Source organism: Triticum aestivum, chromosome 5D (assembly GCF_018294505.1).
Source record: "Triticum aestivum cultivar Chinese Spring chromosome 5D, IWGSC CS RefSeq v2.1, whole genome shotgun sequence".
NCBI lineage: Eukaryota > Viridiplantae > Streptophyta > Magnoliopsida > Poales > Poaceae > Triticum > Triticum aestivum.
Genome location: NC_057808.1, coordinates 434,056,481 through 434,079,185, shown reverse-complemented (window position 1 = coordinate 434,079,185; position 22,705 = coordinate 434,056,481). Strand labels below are relative to the sequence as shown.

General features: G+C 44.7%; 1 protein-coding gene across 1 annotated transcript; it reads right to left on the bottom strand.

Moving 5' to 3' along the window:
• Positions 1–7,164: 7,164 nt before the first annotated feature.
• Positions 7,165–13,649, bottom strand: LOC123125314 (probable 1-acylglycerol-3-phosphate O-acyltransferase). Its single transcript, XM_044545827.1, has 9 exons — positions 13,456–13,649; positions 12,243–12,479; positions 11,625–11,671; positions 11,203–11,321; positions 10,960–11,120; positions 8,982–9,091; positions 8,792–8,891; positions 7,611–7,734; positions 7,165–7,520 (listed from the first exon to the last, which is right to left on the bottom strand). The coding sequence occupies exons 1-9, from the start codon at positions 13,587–13,589 to the stop codon at positions 7,392–7,394; spliced, it is 1,161 nt and encodes a 386-aa protein (XP_044401762.1). The 5' UTR covers positions 13,590–13,649; the 3' UTR covers positions 7,165–7,391.
• Between the last annotated feature and the right edge of the window lie 9,056 nt (positions 13,650–22,705).

Below are 22,705 nucleotides of genomic sequence, written 5' to 3'. Positions count from 1 at the left end.
AGGTGATGGCAAGCCCAGCACACCTGGCCGGATGACCTGCTGTTATAGTTTCCTTATTAGCAAGGTTATCCATTCTTCCATGAGGAAATTGTAAGACTTATTCTACAAGTTGTTCCTGATGGATCCTTCCTGTATCCAAAGTCTGACCTTTGCTTGAAGACCATGTCAATGCTATCTCGAAGCATGTCTGTGGTACTCCGAATTTCACTAAGAACCTTTGAAGCACAATACTAAATTTTCTTTATAAATTATTCAAACATTGTTGTTTGGGTAATGTCATGAAATTCCTCTCCCCTTACCTAAATGGTTTTCTACTTCTATCCTGTTATGGATATCATGCTCTGTTTGGCCTTGGGAAGGATATACCCCTGAAATATGTGTTTAAACACATTTTCCTTTCCATCGTTTTGTTTAATCTAATAATCACATTTCCCTTTCCATTGTTTGTTTAACCTTCTTGAGGTTTATATGATCTAAGCAGTAATAAGTCACTGCTTTTGTAAGCACCTCGGTGTACAACTCTGTCAGTAAGAACCTGTTACTATTGTTGATGACATTCCGGTATCCACCGATGGACGAGAACTTTGCCTAATGGTCCGCCTCGTCCAACGAGCAGGAAAATGGTTCTCTTCGTCCCTCGCCCTTGGTACCGATGTTGTTGCCGACATAACCGACAGACTACCCTCTGACATGCCTTGCTTACATGATCGTGCAAGATGTCACCGACCTTCCTACTTTTAGACCACATGGTGGGCCCATAACCCACAGTTCCACAGGATCGAAACCTGACTCTCCTGTACGCCCTGTTGTCAAAGTTTTTCCTCGAGCTTGACTTCGTATGTAATTCACGGGCCACATGCCTAGTAATCTATTATGGTATCAGACGCAATACTTACTCTCGCCGCTTTGAACCCCTTTCTCACTCTGGTTCAGACTTCGAGCAACTATCTATCCGCCGGGAACCTCTTATTGTACCTTCGTACCTTACTCTCGATGTATTTTATATGTTCAACTCGAGAGATAATCTTATGCTCATTCATGGCTTCACCCCTGATTGTTTTCCCTCATAAGCATTCTGTCGTAGCCGAGCTGCCCCTTACCTATTCGTAAGTACGTTGGAGATCCCGAAGAAAGGATGACGACTTGATCATGGTGACTTGAAGCAGAGAAATGAAGACATCCACGAAAGGTATCAACCTCTTCGGAAGGGCAACCAAGACCGAGATGACTCGTTAGAATTTCGTAACCAAATCTTTCCCCCTTACTTCACCTCTTAAATCTCGGGACGAGATTTCTTGTAGTGGAGGAGAACTGTGACGCCCGGATAATTAAGCTACAGTGAACCTCTGCTAATGATGCCACGTCACTTCGATTACTGTTGCTAATCTCACGTTAGTTCGAAACCGATTTAAATTCAAAGTCAAAATCAAGCAAACAATAAAAGTTTTCAAATATTAAAACTAAAATGTTCGGAGTGAACCAAAAGTTGCATAGGTAATTATGATGGAGAAATCACATCTTTATAAAATATTTAAATACTATAAGATGAATAAAACAATAGCGAAAACTATTATTTAATTACTTTTAAATAATAATTAATTGTAAAACTATTTTACTTTGAGTAGCAAAATTAATGTGGCAGTGGCATAATTGGTGACATCAATTTAGGTGCCACGTTGGTATATGGTTAACACTAGAATAAGCAGCAACTAAAAGAAACATGAAAGAAATAAATAAAAAGAAAGACTAAACAGAATAAAAAAACAAAGTAAAAGGGCCCCCTCCCCCGGGCCGTTTGGCCCACCTGGCCGCTAACAGGCCGGCCCACCCACTCCCTTGGCCTACTTAGGTTGCCCCCCTCACCACCGAACCCTAACCCCCGCACCCACGACCCCACTTCCCCCATCCCTCGTCTCCTCTCCCACCTCTCGTGGATCTAGATCAGGGCCGCGCTCCCCGCCCCCGATCCTGCCGGCGTCGCCTCGCCGCCCTACCGTTCGTCGGACCTCCCCGCCGAACTGCCCATCCCCGTCTCTCCCTCGCCGGCTCCACCAGGCCTCGCCGCCCCCCTGGTCTCTACTCGAACGTGAGCATCGCCGCCCGCACTCCCTCTCTGTTCCTACCCCGCGTGCGCTCGTCCTGCGTCGCTGCCCCGCAACCCCGACGCGCCCCGCGCTGGCCTCCGCCCAGCCGTACCCACGTCGTCCGCTTGTCGTTCGCCCGCTCACTACCGTGCCCCCCACTGCGCGCATGCCTCCTGCAACCTCGCCTTCGCCCGTGGCCGTGCGCGTGTCTGCGCGCCCGCCTCGCTCCCGTGTCCCCCTGCTCCGCGCTCGCCTGCGGCTCGCCCCTCCCCTTGCGCACCTCACGCCCGCACCGCCGTCGCTGCAGCCATCAGTCGCCCTGCGCGCGGCCCCGCCTCGCCGGCGCCGCAGCTACCTCGTTCGCCCCGGCCTTCCTCACACGCGCGCGCTCGCAACTGCGCAGCTTTGCCGCAGCCACCGCCCGCGCCCGCCGCTGCCCTCCCGCTGGCGACCGCCCGGCCTCGACGGCCTCGTCCGCCACCCCCCCTAGGCGTGCGCCCGATCGGGCCGCGCCCGAAAACGTCGCCCGCACCCGCTATGGCCCCAGGGCCCTATGACAAAGGGGCCCCACCCCCAGAGAACGTTTTAATAAAAAAATGATTTAAAAATTTAATTAATAAAAATAAATAAATAAATAATAAGATAATTAATTAACTTAATTAATCCTGTTAATATTAACTAATTAAGATTAATTAACCTAATAACTAATTAACCTAATTAACTACTGTTAATTAGCTAACAGCCCCTGACAGGTGGGACCCACCTGTCAGGTTGACCAGGTCAACGGTCAACTGCTGACGTCATGCTAACCTCATGCTGATGCATTAATTAAATTTCGAATTAAATTAATTTATTAAATTCTAAAAATGATTTAAATCTTTAAAATTTAATATAAAATAAACCGTAGCTCGGATGGAAAAACTTTGTACATGAAAGTTGCTCAGAACGACGAGACGAATCCGAATACGTAGCCCGTTCGTTCACCACACGTCCCTAGCATAGTGAACCTGCAACATTTCACCTCCGGTCCATCTGTCCGAAAACGCGAAACATCGGGAATACTTTCCCGGATGTTCCCCCCCTTCGCCGGTACCACCTACTGCCGCGTTAGGGAACACCTAGCACCGCTCATTGTCATGTCACGCATCGTCATGCTTATGTTTGCATTTTTTATTGTTTCTTCCCCCTCTTCTCCGGTAGACTACGAGACCGACGCCGCTGCTGGTGCCCGGCCGACTACGCTGTTGACGACCCCTCCTACTTGCCAGAGCAACCAGGCAAGCCCCCCCCCCCCTTGATCACCAGATATTGCCCATTCTTCTCTATACAGCTTGCATTAGAGTAGTGTAGCATGCTACTGATTTCGGCTAATCCTATTCTGCTGCATAGCCTGTCATTGTTGCTACAGTTGTTACCCTTACCTGCTATCCTACTGCTTAGTATAGGATGCTAGTGTTCCATTAGTAGCCCTACACTCTTGTCCGTCTGCCATGCTATACTACTGGGCCGTGATCACTTCGGGAGGTGATCACGGGTATATACTATATACTTTATATACATGACACATGTGGTGACTAAAGTCGGGTCGGCTCGTTGAGTACCCGCAAGTGATTCTGATGAGGGGGCTAAAAGGACAGGTGGCTCCATCCCGATAGAGGTGGGCCTGGGTTCCTGACGGCCCCCGACTGTTACTTTATGGCGGAGCGACAGGGCAGGTTGAGACCACCTAGGAGAGAGGTGGGCCTGGCCCTGGTCGGCGTTCGCGGAAACTTAACACGCTTAACAAGATCTTGGTATTTGATCTGAGTCTGGCCATTTGGTCTATACGCACTAACCAACTACGCGGGAACAGTTATGGGCACTCGACGTCGTGGTATCAGCCGAAGCTCTTTTTGACGTCAGCGACTGAGTGGCGCACGCCGCATTGGACCGTAAGCTCGCGCTTGTATTAAGGGGGCTAGGTCTGCTTCCGGCCGCGTACGCAACGTGTAGGTGTGCAATGGGCGACGGGCCCAGACCCCTGCGCGCATAGGGTTTAGACCGGCGTGCTGACCTCTCTGTTGAGCCTAGGTGGGGCTGCGACGTGTTGATCTTCCGAGGCCGGGCATGACCCAGAAAAGTGTGTCCGGCCAAATGGGATCGAGCGTGTTGGGTTATGTGGTGCACCCCTGCAGGGAAGTTTATCTATTCGAATAGCCGTGTCCCTCGGTAAAAGGACGACCCGGAGTTGTACCTTGACCTTATGACAACTAGAACCGGATACTTAATAAAACACACCCTTCCAAGTGCCAGATACAACCCGGTGATCGCTCTCTAACAGGGCGACGAGGAGGGGATCGCCGGGTAGGTTTATGATATGCGATGCTACTTGGAGGACTTCAATCTACTCTCTTCTACATGCTGCAAGATGGAGATGGCCAGAAGCGTAGTCTTCGACAGGATTAGCTATCCCCCTCTTATTCTGGCATTCTGCAGTTCAGTCCACTGATATGGCCCTTTACACATATACCCATGCATATGTAGTGTAGCTCCTTGCTTGCGAGTATTTTGGATGAGTACTCACGGTTGCTTTCCTTTCTCTTTCCCCCCTTTCCTTTCTACCTGATTGTCGCCACCAGAGGCTGGAGTCCAGGAACCAGACGCCACCGTCGACGACGACTCCTACGATACTGGAGGTGCCTACTACTACGTGCAGGCCGCTGACGACGACCAGGAGTAGTTAGGAGGATCCCAGGCAGGAGGCATGCGCCTCTTTCGATCTGTATCCCCAGTTTGTGCTAGCCTTCTTAAGGCAAACTTGTTTAACTTATGTCTGTACTCAGATATTGTTGCTTCCGCTGACTCGTCTATGATCGAGCACTTGTATTCAAGCCCTCGAGGCCCCTGGCTTGTATTATGATGCTTGTATGACTTATTTATGTTTTAGAGTTGTGTTGTGATATCTTCCCGTGAGTCCCTGATCTTGATCGTACACATTTGCGTGCATGATTAGTGTACGATCAAATCGGGGGCGTCACATATTTTGAACTGCATTCTTTCATTTGTGCATTCAAATGAGCAAATTGCACTTTATAATGAACACATGAACAACATTTAAACATGCAGTTCATAATTAAACATGACTTTCAGCTTCATAATTAGAGATACATAATTAAACTTAGCTCTGGCGGAAGTCAAGCCTACCATAAGCACAACTAAATATAAATAAAGTTAGCTTAAATATCTTAAATATAAATAAAACTACCATATAATCCAAGTTTAGTCCTTGCTACATTGCAAACCTCCTCCTCCTCCGTTGCCACCTTAGTGGCAATCTCCTCCTGTAGCTCGTTGAAGACCTCGTTGTGAGCCCTCCGCCGTGCCTCAAAGGCGACCCGGTGCTCATAGTAGGCGAGCTCAGCATGATACAAGGCCAAGAAGGCCTTGATTTCTTGGCGCTCCTCCACGATATCAAATTTCTCAATGGTGGAGCATTACTCCAAGTTTGGCATGACACGAGGCCTCAAAGACCTCGATTGTTTGTTGCTCCTCCATGATCTCATCGTCCTCCATCTCTTGCTCACGCTATAGCTGCTCAAAACCATGTTAGTTGATGGTTGGACTTGGAGGAGGAGTAGGTCGTGATCTCCATGTCCTCACTACTGATATCATCGGAGGACGAGCTCAACGATGGGGTGTGCACAATAGAGCAGCCAACCATTGTGAATGTGGGGGAGCTTGATGGACCATGATGGCGCAGCTACCATGACAGCTACATGGGTACGGCTGAGATGCGGTGGCACATCGTTCGCGAGCAAAATTGGCATTGGGTATTGATACAACTCAAATGTATCTACTTTTCTGAACACTTTGCTATGTTTTGCCACCTAATTTGCATAATTTGAATAAAAACTAATGTGGACTAACGCTTCAGAGAGATTTCTATGTGTTATTTTCTGTGTAGAAAAGTTGCTCCAAAAATTATAGAAATTTTATCCGGAAGAAAAGACCCACGAGCCAGGAGATGGAACCAGGGGCACCTGTGAGGCCCACGCGTGCAGTTTACACAACCACCCCTGACCGCATGGTGTGCCGGTGTGGGGCCCATAGGCACCGCCTTTCGATGCCCTTTGGCATATATTAAATTACGAGGTAGAACTCACATTGGGCTATCTTGCAGGGGCGTGATGCTGAGCCCATAAATCTTGGGTGGAAATGCCACAAAACAAGCTCATACCTTGAAAATCAATAGCCGGGGATTGCGGACCGCACACTGGGGGTGGGGGGAATGAAACGAGAGAAAGGGGAAAATGATGGTAGTAATAGTGCGTGTGAAGAAGATTTTTAAGCACCTTTGGATTGGGTCAACATTAGGAGGGGAGGAGGAAAATGATGGAATTTGGGGGATGCGGATGGCAAAAACACTATCTGATCGGAAGTTTGTCCCATTGTTCCACCCCAATTTGGAAAGTAGTGCAAATTTATAAGAAGTGGTTCTGTTTGGTTGAACATGTGAGTTTCATAAAGTTGCCCCAATCTTCGACAAATAGCACTATCGTTTTGAAAATATGATGTGACTAGTCTGTGAGAAGAGTAACATGGGTTGTGGATGTGGAAGAGTGAGGGAGGGGGTCTCATACCATCACTCGTTGCCGACTCTTATTTAAGGCTACCACTTTTATCGACCATTTTAGCAAAACATACATATGAAAGCCACAATTATTTTTAGCTAAAGCTATAAAGATAATGAGACACATTTCTGTCTTATAAAGGCGGAATATTCATTCAGTGGGAGGCAACACTTCCATCAATAGCAAGGCTCCTGCGGTGACTTTGTCAATCTGCTTGCCGACTCTGTCTCTCGGAGGTGCTCATATGGTAGGGTATGTGTGCATGCATTTATAGGGTGAGAGTATGTGCAAACTTTCATATCAATGATGTTGCAAAGGTCCTCACAAACCAATGAAAAGCGTTAACCCACCTATTGGTCCATGGAGACCAAAGTGGCTTCCTCTCAAGAAGATGTATATCAAAGAACTTGATGACTGCAACTGGTCAGAAATCAAACAAACATGCTTGGAAAATGATAGGCTCCATCAACTAATTGTTGGAACATCGAGACCGACTAGAGAGCTTACATATATAACATTATTTTTTTCACTACTGGTTACCCAAGCACGTATGATATGAATGAGACATATTCACACAATTCGTACATACACAAACAAATCATGTGACATTGGTGCTAATATTCATACTATCGATGTATCGGTTTTGCTTCATGTTCATATTATCATATACCAACATGAGACCGCGTGTGATGGAACTCTATGCGTATATCAAGCCATCAGGACGAGAGAAGTCGTCCCCTACATCTTCAGATAAGAAATTTCGGCATGCGTACAAGACCGCTGAGTTGAACCCCGATGGGTTTTCTATGAACTCAAGATGACCTCCCTGCATTGTCGCTAAAGCGTTAGTAGGCAATACCAATATAGTAGATCTTAGTCTTAGTGTATATATTGGCATAGAGGAAAACAAACAGACATGTGGGACTCGGATGATTTCACAAGGAACTGTCATATCCTTGCGTGCTTGTTGCGCCCCTTGGTAATTCATCCAATCATCCTGTCCATATATGAAAGTAGTCGGCACTTTCCAATCGGATGCGCTGTTGCGGGTTACAGGATAGTGAGAAAACATCGCAAAATATACTCATGATCTATGAATTCCTCGCAGTATTGTGTTGATAAGTTATTGCATTAACAAGATTATAAGCTCATGAGTATTAAAAATATGGATGGACTTTGATAGTATGATTAATAACTTATACACTAATACTCTCTTAAAGTGTGAATGGAAGAATGGCGTAATCATATGCATATTAGGATGATCTCTACCACAAAATATTGTATCACCTAAAGTGGCTTCTTGACAGGGCAATTTTTGTCAAGACGGTTGGGAAATATAATGCAATGGGGTAAAAAAAGAATAGTTAAATTGCATCATTATGTACTAAATCCTTAGCAAGCGTGCATCATGTGAAGAATATTTTGAACCTTTGAAACCATAATCTAGTAAAAGAATCAATCTGGGATAGTGGGATCAATGACATTATAAAACGGAAATCAGAATCAATAAGAGAATTACAATTATTGTTCAACTTTTCGTTATAGACTAGCTATGATGGAATTAGAATATGTTCATGGCAACCAAAGGAAGTATATCTAAACTTAACATGGATTTTAATTTAAGAGAAAAGGGAACTATCAACTACTAGGGAAGAACATGAGAAACATATATTATCCAGTCTACATGAGATTTAAAAGTTGATAATAAATGAAAAGGTATTTTCATTAGCTAGTTGAGACCACACAACCATTTTCACCATTCTAAAGCAAAATATTTTTCCAATGGGTGCTGAATAGTTGCGGCTATTTAAGTATTTTCATTCCCTATCATGTAGAAAAGTAATGAATTGCACTGTCCTTCGCGAGTACTAAGAACTGACAGCTCTAAGTAAAAAATAAAGAAAGATGTTATCTTAAAATTTAATGATTAATGAGAATAAAACTATGTTATCTTAAACTCTTAATTGTTGATGAGAATTCAAAGAATATGTTATTTTAAACTTAATGAGAATCATATTTAATGTGCATGTTGTTAAGACATAAGAAGGATAAACAGGAAAGTTCGTGCAAACTAAGAACATACAAAAATGAGCTAACCTCTTCAGAAGAGGTTTTCTTGCAAATGCCCCCAAAGAAAAAGTATAATTTAAGCACAACTCTCCACTGGCTTTGGAAACTAAAGTGTGGTAAATATAATCTTCATACATGTGAAAGCAAGAGTAAGGTTCAGCTGCAAGCATCATTTAGAAAATGTAGTTGTTTATTTAATGTAGTAAATAATGTTTACCTGTCAGCAAGATAGATTCATGTTTTGTTAGTAATTCACCAGTTGAATACGATCCAAACCTAGTTGTGGTATATCTTCGAACAAAATATGGGCCCCAAGGACCCAATCCTCTGCTTAAAAAAACAAATGGGGCATTAGAACAAATACACTCTTGCCCTTGGTTAGTTTCCACCCGTGGGTTTTGCCTAATTTTCGGCTCTCCTTATTTTTACCCCTAAGCATTTTGTGTCACACAAATGATCTTCTATATATCTGCCATTCGGTCAAAGGCCTTTGATCGTTGTCCTAGATAACCAAAATACTTTTGCTGGCGGCTAGATGGGATATATGCCCCTTACACAAGGGACCCATCCAAAAAAGCAAAAAAAAAAGATCTTATGTCTTCAAGCCAAGTCACTTCATGTGGGACCAAAAAACTAAAAGAAAAAATAGCACCCTCCCCATACCTCTCTCTCTATATCTAGCCAACAATAGAAGTAGAGGACGATGTCGTAGCGAAGATACACGGGATGGAGACACATGGCACCAGATGACTGGCTGGGTAGTGCGTTCAACTCTTAGGGACCAACTGAGACGGGACGGGGAACTAGGGTCACTGGAAACGACGACGCCAACGAGCAGTAGCGGTGGCTACGGGCGAAGCACGAATTGAGTGGGCTAGAAAGCACGTGGGAGCATGGAAGAAGAGGGAAAAGGATTGTTCGCCCAATAGGAGTACACCGCAGAGGGTAGGGGTCCATTGTGGAGCACCAAAGCGTTGTTTCCGTTGATGGCGGCAGCGGCAAAGCATGATCTCGCAGCAAGGTAGTCTAGGACGAGGAGATCCGAGTTGACAATGTTGGAATCTCTAACATGACCTGGGGGAGGGGAGGTGCTGTCAAGGAAGAATGGAGCTCAACAACAAAGGAGACCAGGGAGTAGTGGAGCGTTGTCGAAGGCAAGGAAGACAATGGCCATGCCATCGATTACTGACCCCCCCCCCCTAGTTCCTTCTATAGGGGTCCATTACGGGGTCTGGAGAACCTCCTGGACAAGGTTTCTCGGTACGAAATGACAGTTAACTGCGGGGATGATGAAGGTCGCCGACCTCGACAGGAACTGGGCGCCAGCTGTGTACAAAGCTCGAGAGGGTGCGCCTGGAGGAAGTGGACCGTGTGGCAAGGCAAGTCGAATGGCGCGAGAAGGAGGAGATGAGGTGGTCAACAGAGGCAACAGTTCTTGGCACAATGGCCAACTTTGATCGGATCAAGGATGGTTTCATCATCTATGGGGCTCGAATCTCTACGCAAAGGGAAAGAATGGAACCGCCGAGTCTTGGGAATCATGTTGGTAGAGGATAAATACGATGTGAAGTCAAAAATGGCGGTGAAAGGATCTGGTGCCCGATGGCATTGTGGGCGCATGCTGGTGCTTCGGCTTGAGGTTGAAGGAGGTCAGGCCTAGTGGGCTAGGCTAGGCTAGAACGGGTGAGATAAGAGATTGCACCTCGAGTGGGCTACTCTACTACATTGTAGTTGGACTAGTTCTAGGCTTTTTTTTCTTGGTGGGCCCCATGTGTAAGGGAGATGGGCCATTTGCCAGCTACATGAGGTATTCTCATCAAATAACAACCAATGACCTTTAACTGCACAAAATCTTGACGGAAGGGCATTCGGGTGACCTGAAATGCAATTTTATGGTCAAAACTAAGGAGATCCAATAATTAGGGGCAAAGTCCACATGTGAGAACTACTACGGGCAAGAATGTATTTGTCCCTTACAAGAATAGTTATCTTCACAATAAAAGTCACATCAGAAGTGCTATTGCTTTCGCATTAGATCGGTCTCTCTACTTAAATCTGAACATTGTACTCATCTGCTTAGCTAGATGGATAAATCAAGCCCATCGAACATTTTCACCATGGGCAGAAGAGGTAGATTACTCCATTTTTCGAACGGTACCTACATTATTCAAATTTAAGATCGAAACCAGGCTTACCTCAAAATTTTCGAAGGAGTAAAATTGGACTCCCAAAGATGGTTCACTAGCATGCCTTTCCATGTTCCTCTAAACTTGGCTAATCGCTCAGCGCTATCATCTACTTCTGGTGAAAAGCCAGCAGGACCAACCAAAATCAAGTGTTGCACGTGCTCAGGGTGCTGAAATAAGACATGGGTTTTAGTACAATCATAGGCATCGGTGGGGTAGCTTCACGTGTTAAATGTACTATCATAAATATACCTGTAAGGCATACTTAGCAGCAACATATCCTCCCAAAGAATGTCCAAGCAATATAAAATTGTTGAGGTTCTTTGCTTTGCGCCATTCTTCAAAAGAATCTATGAACCAAGCATCCGTTTCTATTTACATAGTTGACCGAAAGAAGGAAGGGGAACAAATTAATCATTGTTTATAAAATGAATGTAGCAAGATCTAAACACAAAGCAAAGTAAATCTACGTGGGGTTCTCACAGAAGTTGCTTACAAAATCACCTAGAACTCAAATAAAGGGGAGCATTTTGAGATGTTTTGCCATAAAATTACATTCCATAGTATGCTAAACAATAGAAATAACATCTACAACCGAGGGTCACAACTAGCATAATGAAACATCTTACAACTTCTCAAAAAGTCGCACAACAAATAAAGTGTTTGTATCTAACCTTCGGTACTTTTACAGATGAAGTCAGGTCTGCTTGATCCACCCCAACTGCAAAAGGAAAGAAAAATTCAACACTATGCAGTGTGGGGTAACAGAAAAAACAATATAAAGCCTTGTTATCATGCATAACACATTACTCATGTAATAGTTGGCAAACACTTCATGTGCCATCAGGCTAATTTTGAAATTCTTTATTTTAGATGAGGTGGTTTTTTCCAATGAATGTCATATAGGGCATATTCTCTATTCTAGGTTCATAGATCACATGAAAGAGGAAAACATTAAAACTAGGGGAAAAGGTAAAGAGGCAACTGCTTCTTCCTCCTAATTAACACCATGATATCATTCAAATTTTGATATAAATCCACATTAACGTATCCTTATTTACATATAAATAACTAAAGCAAGCAACATCAACACCAATAGTTGTCAGCAATCAAAATAGTATCGGTGACAATGGCAACAAGCAAGAGTCATAACCTAGTATGGGTAGGTAAAATACAATGTGTGCAAGTATTGTGATGCACAAAATTATTCAAACAATTTCCCTCTTCTACAGGTACCAAGGAAAATTGTCACAATTAGTCAAGTCCTTTTAAACTTTCTTAGAGCTACTTACCCAAGCTGATCAATGGCAATGACCCGGAAACGGCTTGCGAGGGCATCGTAGTTTCGAAAGAAGAGCCCATGTGAAGCACCATAACCATGGACCATGACAAGGGTGGGAGCATTCTCCTTGCTGCTACCAAATGTCACCGTGTTGATGAACCTTGGCTCTTCACTTGATCTAAACCATCTTGCTTTTGACCCGGTTGGAGCAAAGCCAATGTTAACTTTCTCTTGGACATACCCAGTTCTGTAAAAGTTAATAAGTTACATAATAAACGGAAAGGTCTTAAACAAAGCAATTAATATATACTGCATGAATGCTATTTTTTAGCCGACGGATTTCAATTCGCTTCTATTTCATTTTTCTGTCTGTCTGATCTCCCTTGTGATTCTTGCTGAAATTTTCAGTGGACTGAATTTCTTCTGCCTTTAGTCCAATTCTAAATTTCTAAATTGGTCTCCCTTTTTTTCACAAGAGTTATATGCAAGTTGACTGAATTTGTAATTTGAATAAGTCAATTTTGTGGGAGGGTGAATGATTGAAGGAGGAAGAAAGCTTTCTTTTGCGGGTGAAAGGAGGAAGAAAGCTGAAGGAAGAAGAAAAAAAGATGACCGTTAGATCTTACGACTAAGACTTCGTTATGTCTCAGTCGATGCTATATTCCTTTGATCTTGCATGGAGATTCATACACTTTTTTTATTTTCAGTTTTTTCTTTTTCTTATATACTACGTCACGTGACTGAGTATAACTTAACCAGAATAATTTTCCGGGCAACTTATGTGTAGCGTCTTTTTCCTATTAGGAGGGTTATGTTTATGTTTGGGACTTCTTTTTCTAACTATTTTTTGAATTTGTGCAATTTTTACGTACTATTCATTCTTGTTATCCTAGAGTTTCTATCGTCAGTTATACTATTGGGCGAGCTCTCATGCATTTTTATATGAAGGAGCAGATGAACAAACGTACAAAGTTGTCTTACATTTGTGCATTTGTGAACAGAGGGACTAATATTTTGAATTACTCCCTCCGTTCCTAAATATAAGTCTTTATAAAGATTTCATTATAGACTATATACGAATCAAAATGAATGAATCTACACCTGAAAATGCATCTACATACATCCTTATGTGATCCATAGTAAAAACTCTACAAAACCTTATATTTAAGAACGAAGGGAGTAATTAAGATGGACTATTAAGCGGAGGGGGCTTTGGTACAAACTTGACTAGGGAGAGGAGGCGCTTCTCGGCGGCGATGATGCCGTCGGCCGAGGTGGGGATCCAGCTCCAGCGCAGCGCGGGCGGCCACCTGCAAGAACCCGCCACGGCCGTGGGCGCCTCCTCCGCGTTCGTCATCCCGATCCTGCCTACCACCAAAGCTTGTCTGGCTTGGAGACGGAATGGAAGGCTGCGTCGACTTGGTGGTGGTGTAGGTGGCTGGCTGGTCCCGGTCGAGCTTTTATAGGGGCCGGACGCAGCGCGCGTTGCCTGTGCTGTGCTGTGCTTGCGTCGTTGATTGCGTGCGTGAGGGCTTGGCCTGCGTTTGCCTGGACCGCGGTGCAAGTAATGAGCGACGAAGAGTAGCAGCGCGACCGTTGACCGTTGACCTCTCCTGTTGAATCGAGGCCGGGGTATCGTGCGGGACTTTTTTTACGTGATACAGAAACTAGATGCTTATATATTACACTCATCTTTATGAATACATACATGCATATCCTGTTTCTATGCACACCTCTGAGATATTAAACCGACACATCATTTTGAGATTAACAAAATCGCCACAAACGCCCTCACAGTCGACGGGAACGTATTCTCCCACTAAACGCACGTCGCCGAAAGGCCTTAGATAAATCTAGGAAAAAGCAAGCAACAGAGCCAAGTTTATGACTTGAAGCCTGGTGGATTGTGGATATCACTGTCTTTCTAATCATCCAATCACAGGTTGATTCACGTACGACCCGGTTGTCAGCGAATTTTGGCCTTTGCAAACCGCCATGCGGGACCATACCAGGTGACCATATATCATGGTAATCCCATAAATAGTTTAACAGCGCAACAAAATACATCAACGTGCCCGCAGATTGTTCACGGTCACCCCCTTAAATCTTTGCGCCCATAGTCTTGCCCCTTATTTCGTATAATCTTCGTGCAACGTTAAAAATAGCATATTCATTTGAATCAACACACATAACATACGGGAGTTGTCATACATGTCATCGGACTACCAAAATTGGTATGTTCTACTAGCTATGAAATATGGCTATGGAGAAAATTCACCCACGGTTGCTCTTGTCCTTGCCATCTTCGTCACGAAAATTGTCGTCGAAGATGCAATATGGATCGAACCGGATCTGCTCACTCCCAGAGTTGTCGGATGCGTCACCAACCTCCTCCTCTTCCTCTTTGGGGGTGTTAGAAGGGAGAGAGAGAGAGAGAGAGAGAGAGAGAGAGAGAGAGAGAGAGAGAGGGATTGTTGGGGAATATGATGGATGTATTATTGAGCCTCGAGGGGCGAGGCAAGAAGCCTCTCCTGGAGATAAGGTAGGAGACGGATTACAAATCCTAGACTACCAAATACAAGTAACCCAAATATATCTCTAACATCCCCCCGCAGTCGTAGCGGTAGCGTCGCAGACAACAAGAGCGTCGCGGACGGTCAGACTAGAGAGAATAGCAGCCGACGGGCTGACATCCCCCCGCAGTCGTAGCGGTAGCGTCGCAGACAACAAGAGCGTCGCGGACGGTCAGACTGGAGAGAATAGCAGCCGACGGGCTGACATCCCCCCGCAGTCGTAGCGGGAGCATCGTGGACGGTGTCGTGTCGCGGACGCGTTGACTGTAGAGGAAGCCGACGAGTTGTTCAAGCGGATGATAGCCATTTGTGCCGATGTCAAGGTAGCCGAGAGCGTAGGGTAGTGTAGCCGTGGTCGAGGTACCCGTGCAAAGAATGCCGTGGTCCATGTCGAGTCGGGGTAGCCGGTGTCGAGGAAAACGCCGTGGAGCCGCGGGCGCAAGGAGGCGCCGAGTTAGCATGGGCGCGGTGATGTCAAAGTAGGGGTGCCCCGGGAGGTAGACGGTGTTGATGAAGCGTCGCGCCGGGTTTGCCAAGCCTGGGGACACGTCGTGGACGAAGGCACGCATCGGTGTTGCCAGCACCGGGCATGCGTAGACGGATGAAGACGAAGTTGACGAAGCGCCGCTCCAGGCTTGCCAGGCCCGGGGACACGTGTGGACGAAGGTATGCACCGGTGTTGCCAGTACCAGGCATGCGTAGACGAGGGACCTACACGAGTTGTACGCCACGTCGAAGAAGTCGGAGAGGCCAGCAAAGAAGGACTCGACGACGATTGCAGCGTTAATCGGCGTGGGGGCCGGTGTCACCAACGGTCGTCGGAGTAGATGAAGTGGTGGGGGTAGATGACGGTGACGCTGGCGACGGGCTGGTGCTGGGACGAAGACGAAGGGGGTGGACGGGCGGCGGCTAGGAAGGTAGTGGGAGCGGTGGCGGCCTAACGGCGACGGCAACGGCTAGGTTAGTACCGCGGCGGCGGTGCTCGAAGCAGGCGAGGGACCCTACAGCGTGACGAAGACCGGCGCGGACGGTGGCGTTCACGCGCCAAAGGAGGCGGCGCGGCACATACCACGAGAGGTCAACGTGCTGGGACGGCATTGGGCCGCGGGCCGCGGCACTACGGCCCGAAGGGGCGACGCAGCTGTGGCAGGCAGGTCGGTGAAGGAAATATGCCCTAGAGGCAATAATAAAGTTATTATTTATTTTCTTATATCATGATAAATGTTTATTATTCATGCTAGAATTGTATTAACCGGAAACTTGATACATGTGTGAATACATAGACAAACAGAGTGTCACTAGTATGCCTCTACTTGACTAGCTCCTTGATCAAAGATGGTTATGTTTCCTAGCCATAGACATGAGTTGTCATTTGATTAACGGGATCACATCATTAGGAGAATGATGTGATTGACTTGACCCATTCCGTTAGCTTAGCACTCGATCGTTTAGTATGTTGCTATTGCTTTCTTCATGACTTATACATGTTCCTATGACTATGAGATTATGCAACTCCCGTTTACCGGAAGAACACTTTGTGTGCTACCAAACGTCACAAAGTAACTGGGTGATTATAAAGGTGCTCTACAAGTGTCTCCGAAGGTACTTGTTGGGTTGGCGTATTTCGAGATTAGGATTTGTCACTCCGATTGTCGAAGAGGTATCTCTGGGCCCTCTCGGTAATGCACATCACTTAAGCCTTGCAAGCATTGCAACTAATGAGTTTGTTGCAAGATGATGTATTACGGAACGAGTAAAGAGACTTGCCGGTAACGAGATTGAACTAGGTATTGAGATACCGACGATCGAATCTCGGGCAAGTAACATACCGATGACAAAGGGAACAACGTATGTTGTTATGCGGTTTGACCGATAAAGATCTTCGTAGAATATGTGGGAGCCAATATGAGCATCCAGGTTCCACTATTGGTTATTGACTGGAGACGTGTCTCGGTCATGTCTACATAGTTCTCGAACCCGTAGGGTCCGCACGCTTAAAGTTAGATGACGGTCATATTATGAGTTTATGTGTTTTGATGTACCGAAGGAGTTCGGAGTCCCGGATGAGATCAGGGACATGACGAGGAGTCTCAAAATGGCCGAGACATAAAGATCGATATATTGGACGACTATATTCGGACTTCGGAAAGGTTCCGAGTGATTCGGGTATTTATCGGAGTACCGGAGAGTTACGGGAATTCGCCAGGGAGAAGTATTGTGCCTTATTGGGCCATACGGGAATAGAGGAGAGAGGCCAAAAGGAAGGAGGCGCGCACCCCCCCTCTGGTCCGAATTGGACAAGGGGTGCAGCCCCCTTTTCCTTCTCCCTCTCCCCCTCTTTCCTTCTCTCCTACTCCAACAAGGAAAGGAGGAGTCCTACTCCCGGTGGGAGTAGGACTCCCCCCTTGGCGCGCCCTCCTCCTAGGCCGGCCGCCTCCCCCCTTGCTCCTTTATATACGGGGGCAGGGGGCACCCCAAAGACACAACAATTGATCTCTTGATCTCTTAGCCGTGTGCGGTGCCCCCCTCCACCATAATCCACCTCGATAATATCGTAGCGGTGCTTAGGCGAAGCCCTGCGTCGGTAGAACATCATCATCGTCACCACGCCGTCATGCTGACGGAACTCTCCCTCAAAGCTCGGCTGGATCGGAGTTCGAGGGACATCATCGAGCTGAACGTGTGCTGAACTCGGAGGTGCCGTACGTTCGGTACTTGATCGGTCGGATCGTGAAGACGTACGACTACATCAACCGTGTTGTGTTAACGCTTCCGCTTTCGGTCTACGAGGGTACGTGGACAACACTCTCCCCTCTCGTTGCTATGCATCACCATGATCTTGCGTGTGCGTAGGAATTTTTTTGAAATTACTACGTTCCCATCAGTGGCATCCGAGCCAGGTTTTTATGTGTTGATGTAATATGCACGAGTAGAACACAAGTGAGTTGTGGGTGATATAAGTCATACTGCTTACCAGCATGTCACACTTTGGTTCGGCGGTATTGTTGGATGAAGCGGCCCGGACCGACATTACGCGTACGCTTACGCGAGACTGGCTCTTCCAACGAGCTTTGCACAGAGGTGGCTGGCGGGTGTCAGTTTCTCCAACTTTAGTTGAACCGAGTGTGGCTACGCCCGGTCCTTGCGAAGGTTAAAACAGCACCAACTTGACAAACTATCATTGTGGTTTTGATGCGTAGGTAAGAACGGTTCTTGCTAAGCCCGTAGCAGCCACGTAAAACTTGCAACAACAAAGTAGAGGACGTCTAACTTGTTTTTGCAGGGCATGTTGTGATGTGATATGGTCAAAGCATGATGCTAAATTTATTGTATGAGATGATCATGTTTTGTAACCGAGTTATCGGCAACTGGCAGGAGCCATATGGTTGTCGCTTTATTGTATGCAATGCAATCGCCCTGTAATGCTTTACTTTATCACTAAGCAGTAGCGATAGTCGTAGAAGCATAAGATTGGAGAGACGACAACGATGCTACGATGGAGATCAAGGTGTCGCGCCGGTGACGATGGTGATCATGACGGTGCTTCGGAGATGGAGATCACAAGCACAAGATGATGATGGCCATATCATATCACTTATATTGATTGCATGTGATGTTTATCTTTTATGCATCTTATCTTGCTTTGATTGACGGTAGCATTATAAGATGATCCTTCACTAAATTATCAAAGTATAAGTTCTCCCTGAGTATGCACCGTTGCGAAAGTTCTTCGTGCTGAGACACCACGTGATGATCGGGTGTGATAGGCTCTACGTTCAAATACAAAGGGTGCAAAACAGTTGCACACGCGGAATACTCAGGTTAAGCTTGACGAGCCTAGCATATAACAGATATGGCCTCGGAACACGGAGACCGAAAGGTCGAGCATGAATCATATAGTAGGTATGATCAACATAGTGATGTTCACTGTTGAAACTACTCCATCTCACGTGATGATCGAACATGGTTTAGTTGATATGGATCACGTGATCACTTAGAGGATTAGAGGGATGTCTATCTAAGTGGGAGTTCTTAAGTAATATGATTAATTGAACTTAAATTTATCATGAACTTAGTCCTGATAGTATTTTGCAAATTATGTTGTAGATCAATAGCTCGCGTTATTGCTTCCCTATGTTTATTTTGATATGTTCCTAGAGAAAAATTATGTTGAAAGATGTTAGTAGCAATGATGTGGATTGGATCCATGATCTGAGGATTATCCTCATTGTTGCACAGAAGAATTATGTCCTTGATGCACCGCTAGGTGACAGACCTATTGCAGGAGCATATGCAGACGTTATGAACATTTGGCTAGCTCAATATGATGACTACTTGATAGTTTAGTGCACCATGCTTAACGACTTAGAATTGGGACTTCAAAGACGTTTTGAACGTCATGGACCATATGAGATGTTCCAGGAGTTGAAGTTAATATTTCAAGCAAATACCCGAGTTGAGAGATATGAAGTCTCCAACAAGTTCTATAGCTAAAAGATGGAGGAGAATAGCTCAAGCAGTGAGCATGTGCTCAGATTGTCTGGGTACTACAATCGCTTGAATCAAGTGGGAGTTAATCTTCCAGATAAAATAGTGATTGACAGAATTCTCTAGTCACCATCACCAAGTTAGTAGAACTTCGTGATGAACTATAGTATGCAAGGGATGATGAAAGTAATTCCCGAGCTCTTCGTGATGCTGAAATCGACGAAGGTAGAAATCAAGAAAAACATCAAGTGTTGATGGTTGACGAGACCACTAGTTTCAAGAAAAGGGCAAAAGGAAGAAGGGGAACTTCAAGAAGAACGGCAAGCAAGTTGCTGCTCAAGTGAAGAAGCCTAAGTCTGGTCCTAAGCCTGAGACTAAGTGCTTCTACTACAAAGGGACTGGTCACTGGAAGCGGAACTACCCCAAGTATTTGGTGGATAAAAAGGATGGCAAAGTGAACAAAGGTATATTGGATATACATGTTATTGATGTGTACTTTACTAGTGTTTATAGCAACTCCTCGGCATTTGATACTGGTTCAGTTGCTAAGAGTAGTAACTCGAAACGGGAGTTGCAGAATAAACAGAGACTAGTAAAAGGCGAGGTGACGATGTGTATTGGAAGTGGTTCCAAGATTGATATGATCATCATCGCACACTCCCTATACTTTCGGGATTAGTGTTGAACCTAAAATAAATGTTATTTAGTGTTTGCGTTGAGCATGAATATGATTTGATCATGTTTGTTGCAATACGGTTATTCATTTAAATTAGAGAATAATTGTTGTTCTGTTTACATGAATAAAACCTTCTATGGTCATACACCCAATAAAATGGTTTGTTGGATCTCGATCGTAGTGATACACATATTCATAATAATGAAGCCAAAAGATGCAAAGTTAATAATGATAGTGCAACTTATTTGTGGCACTGCCGTTTAGGTCATATTGGTGTAAAGCGCATGAAGAAACTCCATACTGATGGGATTTTGGAATCACTTGATTATGAATCACTTGATGCTTGCGAACCGTGCCTCATGGGCAAGATGACTAAAACGCCGTTCTCCGGAACTATGGAGAGAGCAACAGATTTGTTGGAAATCATACATACTGATGTATGCGATCCGATGAGTGTTGAGGCTCGTAGCGGGTATCATTATTTTTTGACCTTCACAGAGGATTTGAGCAGATATGGGTATATCTACTTAATGAAACAGAAGTCTGAAACATTTGAAAAGTTCATATAATTTCAGAGTGAAGTGGAAAATCATCGTAACAAGAAAATAAAGTTTCTACGATCTGATCGTGGAGAAGAGTATTTGAGTTACGAGTTTGGTCTTCAGTTAAAACAATGTGAAATAGTTTCACTGCTCACGCCACCTAGAACACCACAGTGTAATGGTGTGACCGAACATCGTAACCGTACTTTATTAGATATGGTGCAATCTATGATGTCTCCTACCGATTTACCACTATCGTTTTGGGGTTATGCATTAAAGACAGCTGCATCCACGTTAAAAAGGGCACCGTCTAAGTCCATTGAGACGACACAATATGAACTATGGTTTGGCAAGAAACCAAAGTTGTCGTTTCTTAAAGTTTGGGGTTGCGATGCTTATGTGAAAAAGTTTCATCCTAATAAGCTCAAACCCAAATCGGAGAAATGTGTCTTCATAGGATACCCAAAGGAGACAGTTGGGTACACCTTCTATCACAGATCCGAAGGCAGGACATTCCTTGCTAAGAATGGATCCTTTCTAGAGAAGGAGTTTCTCTCGAAAGAAGTGAGTGGGAGAAAAGTAGAACTTGATGAGGTAATTGTACCTGCTCCCTTATTGGAAAGTAGTTCATCGCAGAAACCAGTTTCTGTGACGCCTATACCAATTAGTGAGGAAGTTAATGATGATGATCATGGAACTTCAGATCAAGTTATTACTGAACCTCGTAGGTCAAGCAGAGTAAGATCCGCACCAGAGTGGTACGGTAATCCTGTTCTGGAGGTTATGTTACTAGACCATGACGAACCTACGAACTATGAAGAAGCGATGGTGAGCCCAGATTCCGCAAAATGGCTTGAGGCCATGAAATCTGAGATGAGATCCATGTATGAGAACAAAGTATGGACTTTGATTGACTTGCCCAATGATCGGCGAGCCATTGAGATTAAATGGATCTTCAAGAGGAAGACGGACGCTGATAGTAGTGTTACTATCTACAAAGCTAGAATTGTCGCAAAAAGGTTTTCGACAAGTTTAAGGTGTTGACTACGATGAGAGTTTCTCACTCGTATCTATGCTTAAGTCTGTCCGAATCATGTTAGCAATTGCCGCATTTTATGAAATCTGGCAAATGCATAAACAAAACTGCATTCCTTAATGGATTTATTAAAGAAGAGTTGTATATGATGCAACCAGAAGGTTTTGTCAATCCTAAAGGTGCTAACAAAATATGCAAGCTCCAGCGATCCATCTATGGACTGGTGCAAGCATCTCGGAGTTGGAATATACACTTTGATAAGTTGATCAAAGGATATAGTTTTATACAGACTTGCGGTGAAGCCTGCATTTACAAGAAAGTGAGTGGGAGCACTACAGCATTTCTGATAAGTATATGTGAATGACATATTGTTGATCGGAAATAATGTAGAATTATTCTGCAAAGCATAAAGGAGTGTTTGAAAGGAGTTTTTCAAAGAAAGACCTCGATGAAGCTGCTTACATATTGAGCATCAAGATCTATAGAGATAGATCAAGACGCTTGATAAGTTTTTTCAATGAGTACATACCTTAACAAGATTTTGAAGTGGTTCAAAATGGAACAGTCAAAGAAAGAGTTTCTTGCCTGTGTTACAAGGTGTGAAATTGATTAAGACTCAAAGCCCGACCACGGCAGAAGATAGAAAAAGAATGAAAGTCATTCCCTATGCCTCGGCCATAGGTTCCATAAAGTATGCCATGCTGTGTACCAGATCTATTGTATACCCTACACTGATTTTGGCAAGGGAGTACAATAGTGATCTAGGAGTAGATCACTGGACAGCGGTCAAAATTATCCTTAGTGAAATAAGGATATGTTTCTCGATTATGGAAGTGACAAAAGTTTCGTCATAAAGGGTTACATCGATGCAAGTTTTGACACTAATCTAGATGACTCTAAGTCTCGGTCTAGATACATATTGAAAGTGGGAGCAATTAGCTAGAGTAGCTCCGTGCAGAGCATTGTAGACATAGAAATTTGCAAAATACTTACGGATCTGAATGTGACAGACCCGTTGACTAAAATTATCTCACAAGCAAAACATGATCACACCTTAGTACTCTTTGGGTGTTAATCACATAGCGATGTGAACTAGATTACTGACTCTAGTAAACCCTTTGGGTGTTGGTCACATGACGATGTGAACTATGGGTGTTA